This window comes from Lycorma delicatula, chromosome 7, assembly GCF_047948215.1.
Source record: "Lycorma delicatula isolate Av1 chromosome 7, ASM4794821v1, whole genome shotgun sequence".
NCBI lineage: Eukaryota > Metazoa > Arthropoda > Insecta > Hemiptera > Fulgoridae > Lycorma > Lycorma delicatula.
In genome coordinates this window covers 34,788,469-34,814,115 of record NC_134461.1, presented here as the reverse complement: position 1 = coordinate 34,814,115, position 25,647 = coordinate 34,788,469, and the positions used below count along the sequence as shown (strand labels likewise).

The window sequence follows — 25,647 nt, the reverse complement described above, 5'->3', positions numbered from 1 at the left end:
GTGCCTCCTATTGACTTCCCTAGTGTATTGAAGCTCTATCACATAGTGGTCTGAAAGACTTTTCTCATTCACCAGTCTCCAGCCTTGGTAGTCCCCAAGATGATCGCTGGAGATGAATGTGAGAATAGATATAGATAACAGGTTGTAGGACAGCAGCCAATCAGAGAGCAGCATTCTGATCAAGGGACCTAAGCCATGCCCACTCACTCTAGATAGAAATTTACACATTATGCAGCCTTTCACAAGCAAAATCCCCATATTTTGCACTCTTTCGCGGGCGTCATTAATGATTCTTTATTGTATATGTTACTGAAAAACATTTGCATAAACAAAAAAATAAAATATATTCATCCTTTTATATAAATAAGCATTATATTCATTGTTAATGTTAAAATAAAAAAATTATCTAATAGCGCGGCCTTCATATATGTTTTAATAATAATTCTTGTTTGTTGTTTATAATTCGCTGAAAGTAATGATGCCCGATTTTTTTTCAAAACTTTGTTATAAATTTAAAGTGATCAGAACCGCTATCCGAGTGGTTATTAGATAATAAAAACATACTTTTATTTTATTTCATCATCAAATACAAAAATATTGTATGAAAAAAGCGAGAATATCTCGAGAATGGTTGTACTTAGACGCATGAAACTACCGGCTATCGTTCCAGGAAGTGGAAAGTTCCCTTTCGGTTAAGCCTTTCAAAATCGCATTAGAATTTTCCAATTCTAACCCTTTTTTTATTTATGATGTGATGAATAGTTAATAAAGAACTAATAATGATTTTGAAGTTTAAACTTACATTATAGACATTAAATAATCATTATTGTTTACATAAAAAAATAATCGATGTTGTATTACACTATCGCTGAAAGTAATGATGACCAAACATCATAATAAAATTTAAACTTAATCATGGTGACTGCAATTAAATTTCACGAGAAAAGAGTGTAGTAAGACAATTCTGTTTCCTTCATAAAACAACACTCATTACTTACAAAAGAATAAAAATAACTGACATTAATGGGGAATCCCCAATCTTTTACATGTCTATAACATAAATCATATGCTATAGACGTAAATGACGTCTCTCTCATCAGGTGTCAGTCATTAATTATAAATAAAATAAAACTATATAGATAAAAAAGAATAATAACCATTAAAGACTTACATACATTTAAAAAATTTAGAACATAATCACTCTTCTTCACAAGAATAAAATAATTTATTTGGTTTATAGTTGTAAGGGAAAGATAATGTTATATTATCACCACAAATAATTGAAGGTTGCACATATTTAGCGTATCCTTTTTTCAACATTCTTGTTTCTGGGTATCGGAAAATTTAATCTTTTTATGTCGCTTTAAAATTATATTTCGATATATGGAATTTTTACACTTTACAATTTAAAAAAAAAAAATGTCCCATTATATAGTCCTTTTGTTTTTATATAATTATATGATATTTGATTTGGTGAATAAAAATTGTGAAAAGAAATATCTAAATAAGATATACGTTTTACTGAAATAACATCGTAATTTATTTGTAATTGTTTTTGATGGTGTATATAATATTCTAATCTATCAGACCATGATCAATTTTCAAGATTTGTTTCAATGCAGTCACATCAAATACTATATTAATCTTATCATGTTGATCTTTAAATGTGATTAGTAGATATTGTGAATGTTGTTTAATTGAAAAGTTTAATGGTTGTGTAGATGAATACAAATCAATTACATCTATATTTATGGCTGTTGATGAAAAACACGATATATCATTAGGTTTTAAATTGTCATCAGTTTGTATTATTGTTAATTTGGGTGTATATTTTTTATATTTAATAAACAGTAAATGTGTAATATTTCACATATTAAAGATTCATAATCTTTGTCTTTAAGTAAATTTGTAAGTGATATGCTAACATTCTATCTATATGTATCTGAGAATGCCAATTTTGAAACTATTTTACGTACACCTTCTAATAAATGTCTAAAAACAATAGCCTCTGTACCTATAATCATTTCATTTTTAAAAAAATTAATACATTTTCTAAATCTAAATTTAATAAAATATTCAAGTAAAAAGCAATCACTATTCTCAATTGTTTCTTTGGAATCTGTATATTGTTGTTTGTTTTATCTACAAACCAAGATTTTAAATATTCTTCTTTAATGGATATCAAATCTTGTGAATTACTGTCAACATAGTCTACTTAAATATATTTAATAATATAATATATTTTTAATAATATTATTCTTATCACTACCATTCAGGTTAAATTTAAATGCATTAGCCACAGTAATGTTCCTTATCATCAAGGTCAACATTTTTCAAATTTATCAAATCAAAACAAGAATCAGTAAGTGAACCCCAATCCATCTGTACATCTTTGAAATGTAAATCATCATAACCAACATTTGCTACAAAACTCCTTGTAATCTATAATCACCCAAACCTTTATTATTATTATTCCTAATATAAATATAATCAAATCTAATACAGTATATAATGCGCACGCGTGCACACACACACACATACACACACACAAATATTTATATATATATATACAGAATTATATAGCTACAGAAGTGAACTGAAAAATGATTTGTTGAAAGTAATCATGTACTTACTATGAGAACAAGATAAGTGTGATGAATAAAGTGAAAATTAGCAGAAATGGCAAAAAGAATACACATACACACGTGAAATAGTTTAATGTACAACTATTTTCAGTTGCACAGTGAAAAAATATAACATATTGAATTAAAAAACCTTTGAGTGATACAGTTCAGTATCTGTAAGTCACACTAATTGTGTATTTTAAAAAATAACTTATTTATTTTAGACTATTGTTGTATCTAATTAAAATAATAAATATTTTATTCACAGAATTTAATAGATGAGCATAAAAGTAAAATTACTGATGACACAACAAATGACTATATTGACAAATACATGCAAGAGATGAGAAAACAAATGGAGTTGCAATATCCAACAACATATACAGGTTAGTAAAACAATAAAAATATGGGGTAGCAAATTTCCTTTTCATTAATATGTTCTAAAACATTATGGAATCTCTATTATCATTTTCTCTACGTACAATACATCCTTTGTAAGCATAAAAAAAGAATATATATGTAGACAATTTAATTTTTAATAATCTATTGTTTGAGTTCTGGAAAGATGGAACATTTCAGGGAATACAATTTAAAAGATGTAAAGTTAAGAATTGATGAAATGTCTATCATAAAGCGTACATTTATATACAAGTTTTGTTCCAAAAGTAAGTGAACAGACTTCCCTGAGTAAGAGTATTTTACTGATGTACATAGACATGACCTTGGTTGCATGTCCATATTTGTTTTAACTGGATCAGCTGAGTGGTTGTGAGCTGATGCTGCTCTTATGAACTTATGTTTTATAATCTCATTTCATTTGCTATGCAAGTTACTAACAAAAAACTGTATTCTTTAAGATTGTGTGAAACTCACCAAAATATTGTTTCTTTAGCCAAAATTCATACAAATGCATCTTTTGGCAGTTATGGTTTTTAAGTGATATAGAGCTTTGTAAGAGATATAAAAAAATGCTGAAAATGAAACTCTTTCTGGAAGGAAAATCTTATCAATAAATTATCAAAATGTAGAAGTTGTATGCTGAAATGGTGAAAGACCACCGATTGAATACCAGAATAATTGGGGTAAAATCCAGGCTATGGTATTAAGATATTGAAGAATTCTAATGGACCATTTCCACATGTGAAAAATTTGTTCAAAACTATTACATGAACACTCATTTATGGAGCAAACCGATTGGAAATTTGACAGCATTTGATGGAAAGATTCAAAATTGAGACAAACTTCTTGGTTAAAGTAATAAGGAAGGTAAATCATAGATGTTTAAGTATTATCCCAAAGCAAAAGGAAGAATGTCATACAAAAAATTCAGCTTGATCGAAGAAAGCATGAGAAAATCTAAAATAAATTTTCTTTTGTTGTGGCATTTTGGAAAAAATAATTTTTATCTTCAGGACACAGTTAATCATACCTTCTATTCTTGCTGTTCTTGGGACAACTTCAAAAACGAGTTCAGCGAGTCTGAAGGAATTTGCAAATCATTGGGTGTTCCACTACAGTAAAGTATCACCTAACAATAAGCTTTTAATATGAGAATTCTTGGAAAAAAACCATTCCCACTTCTCCATTTCTTCTTTAGCCCACAAGAGGTATGTGCAATTTCTACCTCCTCTCTTCATTTGATAGACCAACATTTAGGGATTTAAGAAACATACCATAATTAATTTACAACATATAATTAACCCATATGGCAAATGACTTCCAATGCTGTTAAAATTAATGGAAAAAACATTAGAACAAGTGTATAACTTTCCCGGGATTATGCTTTCATGGTGATAACTTGTAAATTCTATGTTCAGAGGACTCCAATAAGCATTTAAATAAAAATTCAATATAACTTTGATACAAACCTAATATTTATGATAAACATTTCATTAAATCTTCCACACTTTATTTTAAAGTGAAAATTGTTAAAGCTCTAAGTCAGAGTTAGTTTTCACTTAGCTATTAGAAGGACTGGGAGTTCTGTCATAGGATCTGGTACTAGTTTTGGATAAATTTTTTGATGGATCTTAGTTGCTTTTTTTTACACGTATTGAGTTTGTATATGGTTTATTTATTTGATTCATTAAATATGGTTTTGACCACCGGTGTTTAATTTTCCTACAGTTTTCTTTCCCTTTAATTTTCAAGGTCCTACTCCCTGGAATGATATAAATGGATTGGTTAAAATGTGGTGCAGGACTCTGCGATGGAGCTGAGTGGGAGTAGGTCTGTTTGTCCCTCCCTAGTGGACCAGACCGGAGTTCGTAATTTGACCTAAGTCTTGGGTATGAATTAAAATGAGTTTACTAAGGGAGCTAGGAGTAACGACGTTGTTGCGAGCAACATTGCTGGTGGTATGTTGTTTTTTCTATTGCCTCCATCAAAGCGATATTTACAAATTGGCTCTGTAAAATATAGAACTAGGCGCGGGGTTCGTGCTTTTGCGAACTTGGTTAGCTAATTTAGAGGGCAAAATTGTAGGACATTCAAGATGTCCGTATGAAGCTTGCAGCGAAGGCAAAAGCCGAGTTAAAAAATCACAGATGTAAATGTCTACCGAGCCATTTACATCGGTGACATCCCAATCGAGGCCTGGGTACTGTAAGGTGTAATCAGTTAATGTTCTGTAAGACAACTCCCGTTAAAGCCCATCAGTGAAGGAACGGGGGGGGGGGGGTTGTATGGCGACCGGAATCGTCACAAGGTGGCGATTCTTCTCCTACGGCATGGTTAAAATGTGGGAATTTGAACTCAGGATATAACAGAAGAATGGCAGAGATTCTATCACTTCTACCACTTTTCATTCATCAATATCATTCTCGTAATTAAAATGTATGTGTAATATCGTTTAGAAAAATACTTTCATGACAATGCAAAAATATACGATTAATATTAACTAAAACTATAAAATTAACGTTTATCTAATATTTTCATTACTTAAAAAATGAAACATGCTTTAAAAATTTAGAATAGTATGAGTTTTATTGCATATTTCATTCAAACAGATTTTTTCACGCATACATATTAACAAATAGATTTAGATCCAGTATAGAATTTTAATAAATAAATAATACTTTAAATGGCTCATATTAAATATAGGTCTATAACCATCTGCCATTGCCTTTAGTCCTTGTTATGAACAATAACTTTGTTTTATTGTAAATAAATAATACAATAAAACCTGAGTTAACGGAATTTGGTGGGAGCGAAAATACTTTACGTTGTGAACAGGATTCCGATGAATACGGAGATGAACGAGTGGACTATACAAATAAAAGAAAAAACTATGGTAGTGTACTTACCAGAACTCCATTTCAAATTCGGCAGTGGATTGTACAGTAGTTAGCAAATTCGTAAGCACAAAATTTCTATCTTATGTTAGCACGTACAGAAAGAACAGCATACTGGATTGTAGAACAATTTTCGTATTTTAATTTAAAGAATCTTAAATTTAGGAACTGATAATTTTGAAGAATAACGAATTTCAGTACCTTAAACTAATACACTTTAATAAGTAAACATAATTTAAATTAACCTAAATGAACTTTATTACTGTTCATTATGCAATTTGGTCTTTATTATCAGAAAAAAAAGTTTGTTAATTTTTTTTACTGACTTTACTTTCAGCTACTCTGTTTTCTGTCAACATTCCGGCTTTATAAATTATGTTAAAAAACTCTGAATCATTTGCTGTAAGTGAAAATTCCTGAAAGTCTAATAGGCTGTATAACGCTGCTCTTTATGATCAGGTTTTTGTATCGTTCGTTACTGTTACGGTCTTCGTCAAAGGAATCGCTTTTGTCTTCGCCAGTTTTCTCTCGATGGTGGTCAATAAATTAATCTATATTCTCTATGTTAGCCTCGGTCTTTAATAAATTGTCCATGTTAACAAAATCCTCGGCAATTTTCATAAGACGTCCTGTTAAGTTCTTCTTGTAAGACATCAAATGTCGTCGTAAGATCCGTTTCTGTAGCCGTGTGAAATTAAAACTTTAATTTTTGGAACCAGTGTTGAACCGTCTCTGCCGATACGCATTTAAATGCTTCCTACAGCCAAATTATAGCGTCGAGCACTGATATAGATTTAGTCATTTGAGTAGTTGACCGTACCGTTTCAGTAGTTGCTAACAGTGATTTCATTAAAAATCCACAGTAGTGTAATTTGAGACATTTTATTACACCTTGGTTCATAGGCTCGTAACGCTTGTCGTATTTGGCGGGAACCAAGCTAATTTAACATGGCTTAATGCAATATCCGGATGACATATGGCGTTATCTAAAAAGAGAAGAAAGTGTTTATTTTGCTGCTTCATTCTTGTATTAAACCCTTGCAACCACTCCTCCATAATACGCGGAGTCATCCATGATTTTCCAGTTCTCCTGTCATAAAACCGGAAACAAAAACTGTCAACCTTTCCTAGAAATGCTTCCCTCCTGTACAACGTTCTCCTTTCAAGCAAAGAGTCTTGCATGATAAAAGAGTCCGGTTTCGTTTACGTTAGCAATATTTCGAGGTTCGTAATTTTCAGTCAAAGTAGCTTTGTCTTCCGGTCAGTTACTCTCTCGTCACACACATCTCCAGCCTCGCCACACACTTCTATAACACAACTTGATGCCGCTTTTTAAAACTTTCCAGCCGACCATTTGAAGCGCTGAAATTGGTGCTATCTGATTTCTTTTCAATTTCCTTTGCTAAATGCTATACAATTACTCCTGAATTCGGTAACTTTCTTGCCCTCGCACTCACAAACCACTCCCAAACAATTTTGGGAGTTTAATTTCTTCGTTAGTAGTTTTTCGCATATGCCTTTTATTTGAACCGCTCCCTTTTAACTATTCAGTTTTTAACTCGTTTTTATTTTTTTAAATTGAAAAAAAACTGTTTTTTTTTTAGTCTTACCTACGCCAAATTTTTCACCAAGTTTTAACGGACCGTTTGTCTTTTTCGCTGGCTTCAATTGCTTTGATTTTTGTATTTAAGCCTAACACAACTCTTTTTTCGATGTCAAATTTGTTACACTAAGAAAGAACACTAAACTAACAATCCCACTGAACAGTTTTTTACTTTAGGTACTGAACTGTAATATAGATCCGTAAAAATTAAAATGATAAATTCATCGAATGAACGGAAAACAAAATGCATGCATAGAGGCGCGCGCGCAGTAAAGAAGACTGTTGTAACGAACAAAAACGACACATGGATAAGTTACGTATAGTGGCATTACATAATTAATTTAAATGAAAATTGTAACTCGAGATAAGGAATGATGAAAGTGTGTTAAGTTAAAATTCACAGGGCAGTAGGCTCTTTTTTTCCTGTTTAGTCTCCGGTAACTACCGATAGATAATACTTCGGAGGATGAATGAGGATGATATGTATGAATGTAAATGAATTGTAGTCATGAACATTCTCAGTTCGACCATTCCTGAGATGTGTGGTTAATTGAAACCCAACCACCAAAGAACACCGGTATCCACGATCTAGTATTCAAATCCGTGTAAAAATAACTGGCTTTACTAGGACTTGAACGCTGTAACTCTCGACTTCCAAGTCAGCTGATTTGGGAAGACGCGTTCATCACTAGACCAACCCGGTGGGTAGGCATAAAGGCTAGTTTACTGTAAGTAGCCAAAACAACAATGACTGTGTGCCGTCGCCTGTACAAGATTTTAACATTGTCTGTCTGTTGTCGCCTATTTTGATTGGTGACGATTTACTAAAAATGTAAACATTTATGTAGTGTTAAATGCGAATTTATCAGTTACAACTCTGATATGACTAATTTTTTTTTTTGTTTATGCAGGGTAATTTGTAACAGCGTAGTAAAATACACTGTGCAGTTCGCAGAACAGCCGATTTCGAAATCAGGAGTTCCAACGTTCAAATCCAAAGGCAGTTACTTTTATACGGATTTGAATACTAGATCGTGGATACCGGTGTTCTTTGGTGTGTTGGGTTTCAATTAACCACATATCTCAGAAATGGTCGACCTGAGACTGTAAAAGACTACATTTCACTTACACTCCTATATATCATCCCCTGAAGTAATACCTGACGGTGATTCCCGTAGACTAAACAGAAAAAAAGAAGTATACTATACGGTACAGTACTGTATAGTAAACGCATTCAATTTCATATTGTAGGAAAATTTAGTACTGTACTTTATGTATGACATTAAATGGGTATAAGTATTTTTTTGCTTAAATTATAGTACTCTACACGATTCTCAAAAAAACGTTTCTGTTAACTCGTGAGAATTTTCCGTTTCCGCGTCAGCCAGGTTTCCGTTATTTCATGGATAATTAATATCATATCTTTGGTAAAATTCACGGGACCAGGGAAATTTTACGTTGTATACAGGATTCTGTTATATCCAGGTTCCGTTAACTCAGATTTTACTGAATTGTAAAACATGTATGTATATTATTCCTAACATTCATTTTTAATTATTTTGCAGAAAAACAGTTACAAGTCACTGGTATGGATATGTTATTTGCTGGTTCAACAACTGTACCTTTTATGACTAGTTTCATAATATACTTACTAAGTAAACATCAAAGAGTTCAAAAAAAATGCCAAGAAGAAATTGAAGATGTTGTAGGAAAAAGCAGATTACCAACACTAAATGATCGTCCAAAGTAATGAATTCATTTTTTACACCGTATTACTTAAAATATATAAATCACATCATAATAAAAAAAGCATTGTAAATCAATAAAATATCCAAGGAGTTAACCCTAGGAAACTGGAAGATGAAAAAATAAGAAATATAATATCAATGACTGAAGCCATGTTTAAGAAAAAATTCACATATCACTAAAGTTTCTTTGCTTGTTCCCATTAATTAACGATTAATAACCGAATTAGTTCTTTCTTCTAAAAATTAAAAAAGGAAATTGTACATAAAGGTTAGTAAAATAATTAAAACATATTACCTTAGGGTAAAGTTTATCCTTAATTGTATATTAAGGGTAAAGAAGAAGAATAAAACTACTCATATCAGATTCAGAGCAACGTGTAATAACACTTTTATGAATATTTTTCTATTCAGATTGTTTAAGAAGTGATGAAATCTTATACGAAAATGAGTGAACAACAGTAGTTGTTGAAAGTGGCCTACATTGTGCAATTCACATAATTGAATACGACATTACTTGCTCTTAAATACATTTGTTGAGGTATTGCAGCCACATATTGTTCAATTTTGCTCTGCAATTTGAGAATGGTGTGAGGATGAGTTTTGTAAGCAGCATCCTTAAGGTATCCCCAAAAGAAAAAGTTGGAGGGGATAAATCAGTAGACTGAGCGGGCCGAAACCCCTTCTCTAAAATCACTTCTCTATGAAAACCCTGATCGAAGAAAGTTATAGTGTTGTTGGCTGTATGAGCAGTAGCATTGTCCTGCTGAAATCACACGTACTGTAGCTGGTCTGCAGGTATATTGTTATAAGATTCAAATCCTAGTAAAGGCAGACTTTTATACAGATTTTAATACTAGATCATGGATATTGGTGTTCTTCGATGGTTGGGTTTCAATTAACCACACATCTCAGGAATGGTCGACCTGAGAATGTACAAAACTACAGTTCATTTACATTCATACATATCATTCTTATTCATCCTCTGAAGTAATACCTTACAGTAGTTGCGGAAGCTAAACAGAAAATAAACACTAAAGAGGTATATTGTTTACAAACTGTTTCAAGATCTGTATGTAGTGCTCACTGTTCACTTTCCCATGAAAGAATGTCATGTAGATTCACTTACATGATGTAGCAAACCAAACACCCACGTTTTGTCTGTGTAGAGGAGACTAGTGCAGCTGATGTAGATTTTCTGTTCAGCAAATGCATGAATTCTGTGCATTCATGTACCCATCAAGGTGAAACCACACCTCGTCAGACCAAAACCTACCATTGAGTTCTTCTCCATCTGACATTACAGATGATATGAACCACTGACAGAAAGCTACATGTTTTCCAGTGTCTGCAGGTAATCTCTCATGAATGACACAAATTCTGTTCAGATGCATCTTTAAACACTTGAGCAATGCTGTGAGGGCACTACCAATGGAGAGACAGACTGGCTAGATAGGCGTCGCACAGACTTCTTGGGACTAACAGAATATGCAGCTTGCATGTCGATCAACTTTTCTGGTTTTAGCACTTTTGGTCTACCACTTTTGGCTGCATCTGCCACATTCCCTGTCTCTTGGAACTTGCCATACAGTTGCTTGATGTAGGAGTTGCTTAGTGCATTCATTCACACCATATTTTTCTGCAAAGGCATTCTGGGTCTGGGCATAACTGGCTCATCTAATGTATTAGGAGACAGTGAATATTCTCTTCTGCATTGTGTATCCCATTTTTCCTCAATTAAACCTGGAATAAAAGAAGGAAACATTCTTCCATTAAATCGTGTCACTTTTTGAACACTTTATTATCACACTTAACCAGTTATTGAACAAAAATTAATTGGAACACAATTTAACAATGTAAATTAATATTAAAGCGATTAAACTCTTCTCATGGTAAAATATATGTTTGGAAAATTTCCTATTTTCAAATAGGAGTTTTTTTTTAATGATATTGGATTTCATGAAAAGTAGAACATTATCCAATAATCTCAATTGTACACTTTACAAGAAAACTGTGATTAAAATTGAACTTGCTTATTTAAGGTAGTTTTTTAGATTCCAAATAAACTACTGATATTAATACCAGTGTAAAGCAATCCCACTGTATGTAACGTAATAAATTTAATTATCACTAAAAATACAAAGACTTATATATAATTATTTGTTATAATTATTTGTTATAGTTTACCATACACAGAAGCAGCAATAAGAGAGGCATTGAGATTTCAAACACTTGTCCCACTTGGTGTTCCACACAAAGCTACAGAAGATACAACACTTGGAGGTTACTTCATTCCCAAGGTAAGTAATAATGTAAAACAAACATTATCTAAAATTTTTATTTTTGAATTAATAAATATATAAAAATAGGATTTGGCAAATTAAAAAAAAAAAAGTAATAATAAATTAAAATGATTAAAATGAATTAGAGGAATCTCAACAAGTAATATTTAAATGATGTAAACAAACCATATACTCTACATGAATTTTTTCATATAAAACTAATCTATCCTTTTTTTCTAAACATCTAAAGAAAAAATGTTTACTAACATACATCATTTCTGCACTAACTACTTTCTTTCTTTTTCCTGTTTAGCCTCCGGTAACTACCGTTTAGGATGAATGAGGATGATATGCATGAGTGTAAATGAAGTGTTAGTCTTGTACATTCTCAGTTCGACCATTCCTGAGATGTGTGGTTAATTGAAACCCAACCACCAAAGAACACCGGTATCCACGATCTAGTATTCAAATCCATGTAAAAATATCTGGCTTTTCTGCACTAACTACTTGAAAAGTATTATCTCCTTCAAATAACTTCAAGTAACTTCAAGTAAAAGCATTCAGAAGTTTGTCAGTTAGTCACAGATTATCAGTATTAAAATTATACCGCTTCTTCGACATACTTTACCATTGGCCTCATGAGTAACCTTGACCTTAGACCTGCAAGTTAAAAAATGCTGATGTCATCAAAAATAATTGCCTCTTGCTGGAAACATGCACAATACACGTGTTTGTTGACATTACAAAAACCTTGTTTACTACTTTTAAAGTTATTAAATGATAATATAAAGTATTTCCGTCAATTCCGTAGTCTAATGGTTTTATTTAAATACCCGCCAAATTTTCAAGCATTCATACCACCACATTCAGATTTTCTTATTCTACCACTGCACAGCTCCAGGATTCTAGGATGGTATCATAATCTCCGTAAAATATACCTTACGTGTGATGTTTTGTTGCTGGCCGATGTATTTGAAAACTTTAAGACATTGTTACTTACCGAGTATGAATTGGATTGCACACACTACCTTACTGCACCGGATTTTCATTTGAAGCTACGTTGTATAAAACGAAAGTAAATCTTGAACTTTGTCCGATATCGATGTGGTTCTTTTCCTAGAAAAAGGAGTTCGAGGTGGTATTTTAATGTGAGTTACAAAATATGTTTCTGCAAATAATCCCAACACGAAAGATAGTTTTGATCCTGACTCTCCTCATAACTATTTTACGTATGTAGGTTATACGTATAAGCCATAAGCAGTTATTTACCGTGAAAAATTTTATATGGGTCCGCGATGATTTAAAAGATATTTTAAAAGATGTGTGCAGTATTACTGATGACTGGCGAGTAGTGTTCATTCTCGAGGTTGTTATTGAATATCCGGAGAGTTTACATATAGACCACAATAAATTACCATTTTTTCTAGAAAACAAACCACCTTCTTTTTCGAAACAATGCAAGTTACTAGCGACCTTGAGGCATAGAAGAATTATGTTTGGCATTATTCGGTTTTTAAAAAAGACCATCAGCTGTGGACTAAAAGTCAAACTTATGTTTACATAATCCTACAATTAGAGCCAATGAGATGGTTGAAACCATTTATCAACCTTAACACTACAAAGACTTATTGTTTTGAATGAATTTAAAAAATAAATTTTTTAATTAATGAATAATGCAGTCTTCAGGAAACACGTGAAGAATATAAGAAAATGAACCAACCTAGAACTGGTTTCATGTCTTTGCCGTCTTTCCTGCTTTTGTGAACAGGATAACTTATGATGAGACATTATGCGCTGTAAAATGATCTAAAGAGAAAATATACTTTAACAGAAGAATTTATGAAGGTTTAGCTGTTTTAGATTTAAGCAAAACATTAATGTATCAATCTCATTATGATATAATAACAAGCAAATACAACGGAACTGAATAAATAAACACCCTATTAATTGAGTTTTTATTATTCTAAAAAGTTACAATTACTAATAAAAACTAGCAGTTGACTATAAAGCATTAGCAAATACAAATAAAACGTTATAACCCTGAAACAGTTCTTATTGTTGTAGCATGTAATCCGAAGAAACCATAACCTCTGTGTCCGAATCTCATTACTTTGTTGAAAGGTTAGCTGTATTGTTTTTGATAAAATACAGCATTCCATTCTTGAAACGGACCGGCTCGCCTATGTCCACTGGTATTCCGGAAACAATTGGAGACGAGGTCCGTCCTGGCCGTCGCGAAGGTGCATTCGTCTATCTCCGACCCGTAGTCCTCGTAACCAACTGTTGCGTGTGAAGGTCGAACACGTACATCTTACCCGCGAAGATCTCGTTGTCATCGTTCGTTCGCGGGTACATCGCGTTCGCTTCCTCGAACGCGCCGCGGAGAAATTTCAACCGGTCGGTGATCACTAGTGGCCTGTTGTAGCTATTGGTGTTATGTTTGTCGTCGTTAGCGATATCTGTTATCCGTAACAGTTTCTTGGGACAACGTAGATTTTCCCGTTGACTTACAGATAGTGCATTTTACTGGCACCTCTCTCTTCTTTCACCGTGCATACGTCGGTGACGTCGGAAGTGACGTTAGGCATAGACAGCGCAATCTGGATGGTTCAGATTGCGCTGCCGTAAACGGGCCTTCACGGCCAGCACATCATCGTCGCTCAGGGGATCAATATAGATATCCTGCTCATCGTCATCTTGAGGTCTGGTATAAAATCCTACGATTCTCAGGTGCCAGTCGTTTCCCTGTTTGTGCGAATGTGAACGGTAAGTCACTTTCGTGGCATAGCGACTTCACCGATGATGGCGGTGAATTAATTGAGGGCTTTTTAGCAAAACATAATTTGCAGGTATGTAATGTACCTGGTGAGTTGCCCATCTAAGCAGGTGTCATGACGGGCATCGGTTTTTGTTTTAGTGGAAGGAATTCATGGGCAGCCGCGATTTCGGGGTGATACTGTGCAGGGCAGTGTGTTGGTCAGTTATTGTGAGTGGTGGAGTTTGATTCACTTCTGCCGCTGAGATTGCTCAAAGCGTGTCCCGTCGTGGCTTATGCTGACGATGGTCTCCTGCTGTTCGAGGGAGTCTCGTGGACGAAGGTTGAATTCCAAGCCACTACAGCACGCAGGATACTCGAGCTGAAGGGTCATCAATATAAGACTGCGTTTACCTCGGAGAAGAGCAAGACGATGGTCCTCAAAGATCGTTTGGCTGTAAGGCGGCTAGTCGGCGTATCGTTGTCTTGAACACAAAACATATACTAAGTCCTCATAGAGACAATTATAAGGGGGATCACTTTTTCAAATTTTTCTCACTTCATGTTCGTCCCAGACCAAAACCACCCCGGATCTCTACCGATCCGGGCCTCCGCTATTCCCTGACCTTAAATCCAAAAAAACCCAAAAATTACCCCCTCCCCAAAAAAACGACGCCATATAAAATCCTTCCGTTGCTAGGCGTCTCAGGACACTTCTGACTTACCCGACCACTGCCACAAAATACGCCACCAAAAAAAAAGTGAAACTTTTTTCCTAAATACCCAAAGATTTGTCCTGCCGAAACATTTTATGGGGGGGGGGGGTAATTTTTGGGGTTTTTTGGATTTTGGGTCAGTAGATAGCGGTGGCCATGATCGGTGGAGATCCGGGAGGGTTTTGGTCTTGGATGAACAGGAAGTCAGAAAAATTAGAAAAACTGATTCCCCTTATAATTGCCTATGTGAGACATCGATACGCCGACTCGTTGCATGACTGTTTAGCTCAAGTGTCCTGCGTTCTTGAACGGCTTGGATTTCAACCTCCGGCCACGAGTTCCTTCGACCAGCAGGAGACCACTGTCAGCCAGGTTGTTGTCTTCCAGTTGAGTTCTGAACTATTTGAAGGCGTCCAGTCTGAGGGCAGGTTGTTTGCTGACTTCTCTTCGCGTAAGGCCAAAGAAATTGTAGATGTTCATCGTTGTTACAAATGCCGCCAGTTTCGACACACAGCTGAACTTTGTAAACATCTGGTGGTAGTGTGCTTCTATTTTGGGGATGAAGACATAAACGAGAAGCGTATCCTAAGAAGTCGGTCGGGCCCATTTTTTTTAAGTGCAGATGTCTTCGGAAGGACCATAAGCACATTTTAAATAGTAAGTACCGTATTTATTCGTGTACCCTTGCACTTTTTTCTTGGAATTGTAGAGAAAAAATAAGGGTGCGGGGCTTACTTTAAACATAGCCTTTAGCCAGGATAATTTATATAAAGTAAACGTTTTAGGCTTTATTCATTCAATATTCATTTCATAGATTCTTGTTAAGAATCTATGAAATTATCATGTCTGTGTGAATCAACATTCAATTAATATTACTGCCGCACTACTGGTTAGTTTAAGAGCTTAAATGGGAAAATATTAAACTGGGTTTACAAGATGAAAAAAAATTAATGTTAAAGAAATATGAAAGTAACGATGTGTTTTTTTATATGTGTAGGATACAATGGTTTTAACAAATCTCTACAGCGTACATATGGATGAAAAGATTTGGGACAACCCACAAGAATACACACCAGAAAGATTTATAGAACCAAATGGAAAACTGAAAAAAAGAGATTTATCATTACCTTTTGGATTAGGTAAGAAAAATGTATTTCATTTAAGAAAACCTTTATTAAGGAAAATTTACCTTTAATCTACTCACGAAAAAAGAGGATAAAAAAACAAGCTGTAGGTATTTGTTCTAATGCCAGCAGTAATTTTCGGTACAATTATTTCAACCCTGATAATAAACAACACACTATACCCTGTGATTACATATTAAAGTAAGTTTTTCTTGTTTCCTTATCAAACTATACACAGCAGAAGCCTACTGGAGATAAACCAAAAATACATTCATTCTTGAGTGTGCACAATGTTATGACTTAACACTGCTATATTTTATGATAAATTTTTCGTTGACCTCTTTCCTATTTAACCTTGTCAAAATTGAATTGGGCATTATTTACTTAAATGCCATTACATTTTAAAATCAGTGAAACAATTATTACAATTTGATAATTATCCCTGCTGACAGCAGCGCTTACCATTCAACTGATTTTTTGAATATTTCTTGTTTTTATTATAGTTAGTATTTCACTTCAATTAGATCGGTTCGGAGTTTGTGCTTTAATTTACATTGTACAAAATGAACATTTGGCAATCACCAAATACGGAACAGAACGCCGTGCAATTCTATATTGAGGCCGGGGTTCTATCGAAACATCGCCTATGCCCAAAAGGTTGTAACATGACGTTGTCTGTAAGTGCTAGAGAGAGATGAAGACAACAAAGTTAAGTCGCAATGGATTATAATTATAGAATAGCGGGTGGTTTGATTAAAACATTGATTTTAAACGATTGTACGTGGTGGGCAGATAACCGATAATTACCCTGAATTGTTATATTCTTTTTGATTCAGCAGAGTCGAAATGTTTAGTATATTGTACATACAGTAGTTGATTTTTTCCCAGGCAGGTCTATTTTTTCAAGCGAATCGGTTTGTGCACGATACTGTAGATATTAAAGGATCGATATACCGGCAGTATATCAGGATACGATTGTTACAGATCGAATATCGAGCGTTTGTTGAAGTTATATCTTGAGGTTTTGAGTTACACGCGCTGCGCCGGCTGTTTTCTTGTGATTATTTATAGTTATTATCCGGTAAATAAAAGAAGTATTTGAATTTTCTCAGTTTTAAGTAATTGGTTGTGTATAATAATTTAGTTGTGCATTACGGTTTTTTTTTAATTTTTAAAGTTATTGTAAATTTGATGAACAGTATATTGTACATTTCAACTAACTAAGAATTTTTCTGTTAAGTACATTTCAGTATTGCAGTGAATAAAATATAATATATATTATATTTAACCTTGATCTGTAAACAAGAATAGACACATCACCTGAAAATGAAATAATTATTGACGTGAATTTAGACGAACTTTCTCATATTGATAATGAAACTGTGAAGTACAGTTTAATGATTTTGGTGGCCGTAATAGTATGCTAATTGATACTTTTCAAGAAGACGCCCATCGCCGATCTGTACTTAATCAGTTTTAGTTGTAGTTAGTCAGTTGTAAGATGGCGCCACTAAAAGGAGAAAATAAACTAAAATTATAATCTAACTTTATATAATAAATAAGTAATATCTAACCAAAAAACCTATGCTTGATTAGCGAGCGAAGCGAGCATAGGTTAAGTTTGGTTTGATTATATTTATACTTGTAGATTTACAATTGAATTATGCCCCCTTATAACACGCACAATACTTACTATTTACAGAGTGCTTACGGTACTTCCGAAGACGTCTGCAGTAAACACTTGTCGAGCCCACCGACTACGTTGGATACTGCTCTATTTTATGCTTCTCATCTTCAAAATGGAAACACACTACCACCAGATTTTCCACTGTTCAACTGTGTGTCGAAACTGGCAGCACTTGTAGCAACATTGAAAGCGTCTTCAAATTCTTTGCCCTTACACGAAGAGATGTCAGTAAACAATCTGCTCCCGGATTGGACGCCTTCAAATACCGTATTTATTCGAATACCCCTGCACTTTTTTTCTTGGAATTGGAGAGAAAAAATAAGGGTGCGGCGCTTACTTGAAACATAGCCTTTAGCCAGGATAATTTATGTAAAGTAAACATTTTTTTAAAAGTACCCAAATTCAATCACATAATATAGTTACATTAGGCTTTCGTTTATCAATACCGGATTCGGCTTATACAGAATACAAGATGTAGATCTTTTACAGTAAATGAAAAACTGGCCATTATAGAAGAATCTGAAAATATAGGAAATCGGTCGGCAGGAAGAAAATTTGACGTAGATGAAAGCTGCATTCGAGACTGGTGTAAGAAGAAACAAATTCTGGGGAAAGGCACTGGTAATAAAAGGGCTTTACATGGCTTAAAACCAAAATACAAGATATAGAAAAAAAATTGTGTAACTTTGTTATGGAAAAAAGGTAATGCGGTTATGCTGACACGACAGAAATGTGTTAATCATATGCTTGTGAAATCGCTAAATCGTTGAATAATGTTGATTTTAAAGCAAGCCGTCGATGGATAACACGATTTTTTGTACGAAATGATGATGTCAATAAGACGAAAGATGATCATTTCTCAACGACTTCCAGACGCTTATGAACAAAAACATAATACAGTTTCACAAATACATAATAAATCTTATAAAATTTAAAGGCTATTTGCCTTCTCAAATAGGAAACGCTGATCAAACGCCCGTATATTTCGTAATGCCATTTGCCAAAACCGTAAACAAAAAAGGTGAAAAAATGTTACAATTCGCACATATTGTTATTGTTTATTTTTGTCTTTTTGTCTTCAGTCATTAGACTGGTTTGATGCAGCTCTCCGGTTCCCTATCTAGTGCTAGTCGTTTCATTTCGGCATACCCCCTACACCCTGCATCCCTAATAATTTGTTTTACATATTCCAAACGTTGCCTGCCTACACAATTTTTTCCTTCTACCTGTCCCTTCAATATTAAAGCGGCTATTCCAGGATGCCTTAATATGTGGCCTATAAGTCTGTTTCTTCTTTTAGCTATATTTTTCCAAATGCTTCTTTCTTCATCTGTTTGCCGCAATACCTCTTCATTTGTCACTTTATCCACCCATCTGATTTTTAACATTCTCCTATAGCACCACATTTCAAAAGCTTCTAATGTTTTCTTCTCAGATACTTCGATCGTCCAAGTTTCACTTCCATATAAAGCGACACTCCAAACGTACACTTTCAAATATATTTTCCTGACATTTAAATTAATTTTTGATGTAAACAAATTATATTTCTTACAGAAGGTTCGTTTCGCTTGTGCTATTCGGCATTTTATATCGCTCCTGCTTCGTCCATCTTTAGTAATTCTACTTCCCAAATAACAAAATTCTTCTACCTCCATAATCTTTTCTCCTTCTATTTTCACATTCAGTGGTCCATCTTTGTTATTTCTACTACATTTCATTACTTTTGTTTTGTTCTTGTTTATTTTCATGCGATAGTTCTTGCGTAGGACTTCATCTATGCCATTCATTGTTTCTTCTAAATCCTTTTTACTCTCAGCTAGAATTACTATATCATCTACAAATCATACCATCAACGCCCAAGTTGGTCGTTACACGCGTAACGTATTTCCAATTGTATTTTATTTGTGCTCGGTTAGGTGGATTTCCCTCAATCGGTATATTACGCAATTCCTTCCGGGCATGGTGCTTTTCGGGACAAACTGGCTAAGTTTCATTTAGGCGATCAGGTTTGTGACCGTATTTCGGTGTTGATAACACGTGGACCATGTCCTCCATGTCTGTTCCTGGTACGAGGCTGAATGTACAGGAAGTTAGAAAATTTGAGAGAGTGAATTCCTTTCTGGATCTCTGAGTTAATTGGAAGGTTGGTGGGGAATGGTTGATAGTGGCTGGTTTCCTCTCATTACGTAGTTCGGCTGAAGGTGTTTAAATGGAATAGGATCCCGGGTTTCGGCTACACGAAACCCTGGTTGAGTAATTACTAGAAGCTGAACTGCAACTGCTAGTAATTAATTAGTGTTCAGTCATTTTTAAATCTTATGTTGTTTGAATCAAGAAACTGAGTGAAATACCTCTTTAAATTTAAAATTATTAATAAAGAATTTCATTTAATACAGTTTTTAAATATATTTTTAATTAAAATACCGATCAATAAAATTTATGCTGGAAAATATGATTTACAATTTGATTTAATTTTATATAAATACTTTTTAATTATGTAAGTTACACAAAATATGTTACCTTTATAAGTTAAAAAAAAAATTAGAATTCAAGTTTTTATTTTCATTTCATGTGACAAATGAAAACGTCAAATGAATTTATTGTAATTTTGGAACCGAACATGCCTTTAACATAAGGAACTGAAATATTGCTCATATGGTAAAGGAACCTCATAAGGTAATGGAAGACAAGGATATCAGTAGATATTATCCCCCTATTCATTGCATAGCCTGGTCATCAGTCCCTTGCTGCTGGGTCTTTCTTACTCTCAGGTAGGTATTTGTTAATGGCAGTTGTATATTTGTTTTGTTTGTGGATAGAATTGTGGATTGCATTTTGATTTTTGAATATCAATTTATATATCATTACTTGGATTATCCTTGGAGACTAGCAATGCATTTATCTCTTTCTCCTGGCATGATTCCCCTTCAGTCTGTCTACTTAGGCTGTTCAGTGCTAGTATCTTTCAGTCTAGCAGGAATGCATCTGATGGGACTCTACTTCATAAGGTTCAATAATTCATTAAAGATTGTGGATGATCAGAAATGGTTCAAGAATTAACATATAGCTGTCTTATTTCTTGACTGCTGCTGCCTAGATGCAGTGTATAAGCGCTGCATCTAGGCAAAAAAAAAAGTTCTAGGAATTAAAAAAAAAAAGTGTAGGAGCATGGTTGTATGAGACCACATAAGCTCACTTCAAAAGGTCTTCTAAGCTTGTAAGATATATATAGATTTATAGGCTTAAATTATATTTCGAGCAAATCTTTTAACATTTTAGTTTAATAACATGATTATTTAGTTTAATACAATATATTCACAATATTTCTCAATGTTACATTTTAATAATAAAAGGTTTTTATTTTTTTATACAGGAAAAAGAGTTTGCGCTGGGGAAACATTTGCACGTCAAAACATTTTTGTTGTAGTATCTAGTCTTCTACAAAATTTTAATTTTATAGAAGATCCATCTCATCTTTTTCCAGAACTAAATGATAATATAGCTGGCTTAAATGAATCACCACAACCATTTTGGGTAAAAGCTGAACCAAGAAATTAAATAAAATTGTTCATACATTTATTGTAATTTAAAATGTACCCACTTGTAAATGTATCTTTGTGACCATTTATTTCTTTACAACATAATCTTCAGGTATACTGTAGTAGGTTTGTTATCAAGAAGAAAAAAGGAAAAAATATCACAAAATAAAAATGTAATTTACTTAAACTGAAATGGAGGTGTGTAATTCAATAATTTGAATTACACACCCCCGTAAGCAAATGAATAACAGCCAAATTCCTATATACAGGTATAAACCTGTGATTTAATTTTTTTTAAAGTAATTTTATAAGTACAATACAGTCTTCTGGCTAAGATCAATCAACCAAAAATATAAATATCAGAAAAAATTTAACTATTACATAAATTAGGGAAACAGCTATCCAGTGCACTTTAAGGAGAAAACAATTGAACCACCCTCCCTATTAATGCAGAAGAACCAAAAACATTTTTTTTTGACACCACTGCTACAGTAATTAGCCAAATAATAGATACCAATAGCATGAAATAAATTTGTACTCAATATCATTTAACTTGGATGTACTTTTCACCATTGGCAATTTACCTTGCTCACAATCTTCAACTGATTTCTACCCTGAGACAGATGTTGTGGGTGTTGAGAAAGTGTATCAGGTATTTACGGAAGATATTCTTTATTAATTATTTTATAACTCAAAATTTCAAAACTAGATTTTTCAAAAAATTTTGTCAAATTTTTATAAATTTATTGCTTTGTAAATTACTATAGTTTTAGTACCTGGTAGAAATTCTCACAAGATTCTTGAAAATAATTATTTTTCTTTAATTCAATTCATAAATATGCCAAATTTTGAAATCCTTTTTCTGAATATTTTTTCACTGGATTTTGATATATTTATTTCTGTTGTAAGACATATTGATGTCTAGTTGTTAACCACTAATAAGATGAGTAATATGGTAAATTACATTTCTTACAATTTAATTTTCAAAATATTTAACAATAATTGGAACATCTCGGTGAACAACATTCTGGAAATATTGATGAAGTGCCAATGACTTAAGCCATGCTTAATAAACTTGTTTCAGTACATTACCTAAACAGTTTCAATAAATTAAAACGTTTCACCCAAGTAGTTTCAGTAAATTGTCTCTAAATACCTCTCAGATGTGCAGTACTGCTGTACATCAGATATGCTGTTTCCATACTTAAACATTACTCGTTATATTATTATTTATGTATATTACCAAATAGCTGTATATATTTTATTTATATAGAAGTGTGTTTATTTTATTCTATGTTTACAAAAATTGTTACTAAGTTATAATGCAGTTTTGTAAGAAACTGCATTGTTATCCCGGTCAGGCATGGCATTTTCACTCATGTTACAAATCATTCATCTCATCCTTTGAAGCAACACTTAATGGTGAACCTGGAGGTTAAACAAAAAAAAAAAGAAATTGCATTGTAAAAAATAAGAACAAAACTATTATTATTTCTGATAACCCTCAGATAAGTGAAGTCTTCTGATTACCCCATGGGCTGTGGTAATTCTGGTGGTAAAGATTGGAAACATTCCAAAAATATAAATTATAATGCTTCATTTAGTAAAAAAATAGCTTAGTATGTTTAACAGTAAATTTAAGACAATTGATGAAATTATAATACTTAGGGAAAGGAAGTTTATTAAATCTTTATTTTCAAAAATTGTTCGATGGTGATAAGTTATTATTCCACATTGTATTTTCAATGATATTATTTTTTTTTATATAAAAAGTAAACAATTTTCTTTTTTAATTTATTTTTTAATAACTGGTCTTAATTGACATTGTTACATTATTGTTGAAGTTATTAATGAGAAATTTTTTTTTGACTGTAAAAGATTAAAGAGGTCAAAACTTGTGCAGGAGTGGTTTATAGGATTTAAAAGTGAAATTTGTACTAAATGGTTCATTGAAATTAGGTTGATCTTGGTTTAAACATTAATATTAGTTAGATTAAATAAACTTTGCCTTTTTTCTGTTTATTATTTTGTATTAGTAATAATTTTATAATGATGTTTTATGACATAAATAATAACTGTATAAAATAAAATTATTTATGTTTAATTAAAAAACTGTTGTTTTTATCTTATTAAAACGATAAAAGTTTTTGAAAGAAAATGTATTATTTAATCTTTTTTTTATTATTTTAACGAATAAGATTATTTATACAGCCTTATTGTAAAATTTATATTTTTATATCAAATATTAATAAAAGAAACAACTATAATTTTACATAACATTTTTAGAGTATCATAAATATCTGTAGCAATAATAATAATAATAATAAAAGATTTAAAAAAAAGTAAGAAAAAGTAAAATTAGTACCCTACATAATTAAGCTCCATGAATTAGTGTACATCGGTGCGATCACGGCAGTCAAAGCGAATGGCCAGCGAATCGTCGTTCCTGCATTGCGTAAGAGTCCCCAGCGTCCACCTTGGGAGCAGAGACTGTGTAGGAAAGTCGATAAGCTGAGGAAAGAGATTGTTCGTCTGTCCAGTTTCTTAACATCTGCTAACCCCAGTGGAAGGATTCGATCGGCGGCGGAGTCGATCATATGAGAACACGGAAAACATCACCGGCCACGAAGTCCTGGCTTTGTTAAAGCAACGATCGATGGTACTGTCATGTCGGCTACGGCGGTATCGGCAGAGTAATATGTGCCGGGAACAAGCTCACTTGTTTCGTACCAATCAAAAGGAGCAGTTGCTCCCTTTGGATTGGTCGAACGTGTGCGTGCAAGTTTCTTTCACAGCCCGTCAAAATCGACTGCGGCTGCAGGCAGAGAATTAGGAATTCCGAAAACAACAGTGTGGAGAGTTCTCCATAAACGTTTATTATGCAAACCGTACCGTCTTCAATTAATCCAGCGTCTTTCTGATGGAGATAAAACACGTAGGCTCAATTTTTGTTTACAGTTACAGGAAAAGATGTTGTTAGATGAAGGTTTTCTAAACACGATAATTCTCAGCGATGAAGCTACTTTCCATATTAGCGGAAAATTAAACCGTCATAACGTGCGAGTTTGGGGAACTGAAAACCCACAAACTTATGTGGAACACATTCGGGATTCTCCGAAAGTAAACGGATTTTGTGCGATCTCATGAGGCAGTGTATGTATGGGCCGTTCTTTTTTATGGAAACGACAGTAACCGGCATGATATACCTGGATATGTTACAATTATGGCTTATGCCTCAGCTACTCAACGACTTCATTTTCCAGCAAGATGGTTGTCCTGCCCATTTTCATAACGAGGTTCGACAGTACCTTAACACAAAATTACCTCGGCGCTGGATAGGACGTGCGTCTGAAGAAGACCAACACATGCTGTGGTCACCAAGATCACCAGACCTCACGCCATGTGATTTCTTTCTCTGTGGTCTCGTGAAAGATACGGTGTTTATCCCACCAATATCGCACGATATCGCTGAGCTAAAGGATCGCATAATCGGTGCAATCAACTCTATCGAAAATGACATGTTAGAACGAGTTTGGCAAGACCTAGACTTTCGTGTTGATGTGTGCCGTGTCACCAGAGGAGCACATATTTAACATTTATAGATTTTAACAAAAACTGTCTGAGTCCCTCTATCACCTCGTACAACTTTCATTTAGGTAAGTGAAATACTTTTTTTGTACTGAATTTTTGTAACTCCTAACATCATGAAACGCTCTGTATAAAATATGAAAGGTATAAAACTGAATAATGTGACAGATGAGCATCATCACCTCACACACACATACAGAACAATGCCGACTCCTCTCGTCTCAGCCGCTGCATACACACTATCCAACCAGTCATCCCCACCACTCACTCACACAACCTAACACTCAAAATCACACATATGAAAACACACACACACATTGTAATCCAAGTATGTTTTCGTAAGTTATAATGATCGTTATATATTAATATATTTCAGATTTAATTTAATTTGTATGTTACATTGTTGAAGAATTCATACAGTTAACATGTCCATGTTAACTGTATGAAGTGTAAATTTTAACTGAACAGTAGTAGAATTGTAACAACACAAATGAGTCTTCAAATAATGGTCAAAGACTGCCAGAATCTAGTGCGGAGTCAGCTTAAATAGTGTAGATGGAGCAAGTGAATCGTCAGGAACTGTGTGATTGGTACGGAGTTGCATCTGAACAGGAGTACCAGTCATTTAATGAAATGTTTTGATAAACTGATGTTTATCATAAATATGAGGTTTCTATCAAAGTTATAGTGA

The 25,647-nt window shown here is 33.5% G+C and overlaps 1 protein-coding gene across 4 annotated transcripts in view; it reads left to right on the top strand.

Moving 5' to 3' along the window:
* The window catches only part of LOC142327854 (putative cytochrome P450 304a1), a 61,760-nt gene extending 38,159 nt beyond the window's left edge, over positions 1–23,601 (top strand). For 2 of the 4 annotated variants that reach the window (XM_075371204.1, XM_075371202.1), the window contains exons 5-9: positions 2,893–3,010; positions 9,086–9,266; positions 11,448–11,565; positions 16,016–16,157; positions 21,203–23,598. In XM_075371204.1, coding sequence (XP_075227319.1) covers positions 2,893–3,010; positions 9,086–9,266; positions 11,448–11,565; positions 16,016–16,157; positions 21,203–21,387 — 744 coding nt within the window. In that variant the 3' untranslated portion in view covers positions 21,388–23,598. Of the gene's footprint in view, positions 1–2,892; positions 3,011–9,085; positions 9,267–11,447; positions 11,566–16,015; positions 16,158–21,202 lie in introns of all 4 variants that reach the window. The other 2 variants (XM_075371203.1, XM_075371206.1) reach the window with 2 other exon arrangements.
* Positions 23,602–25,647: the final 2,046 nt, after the last annotated feature.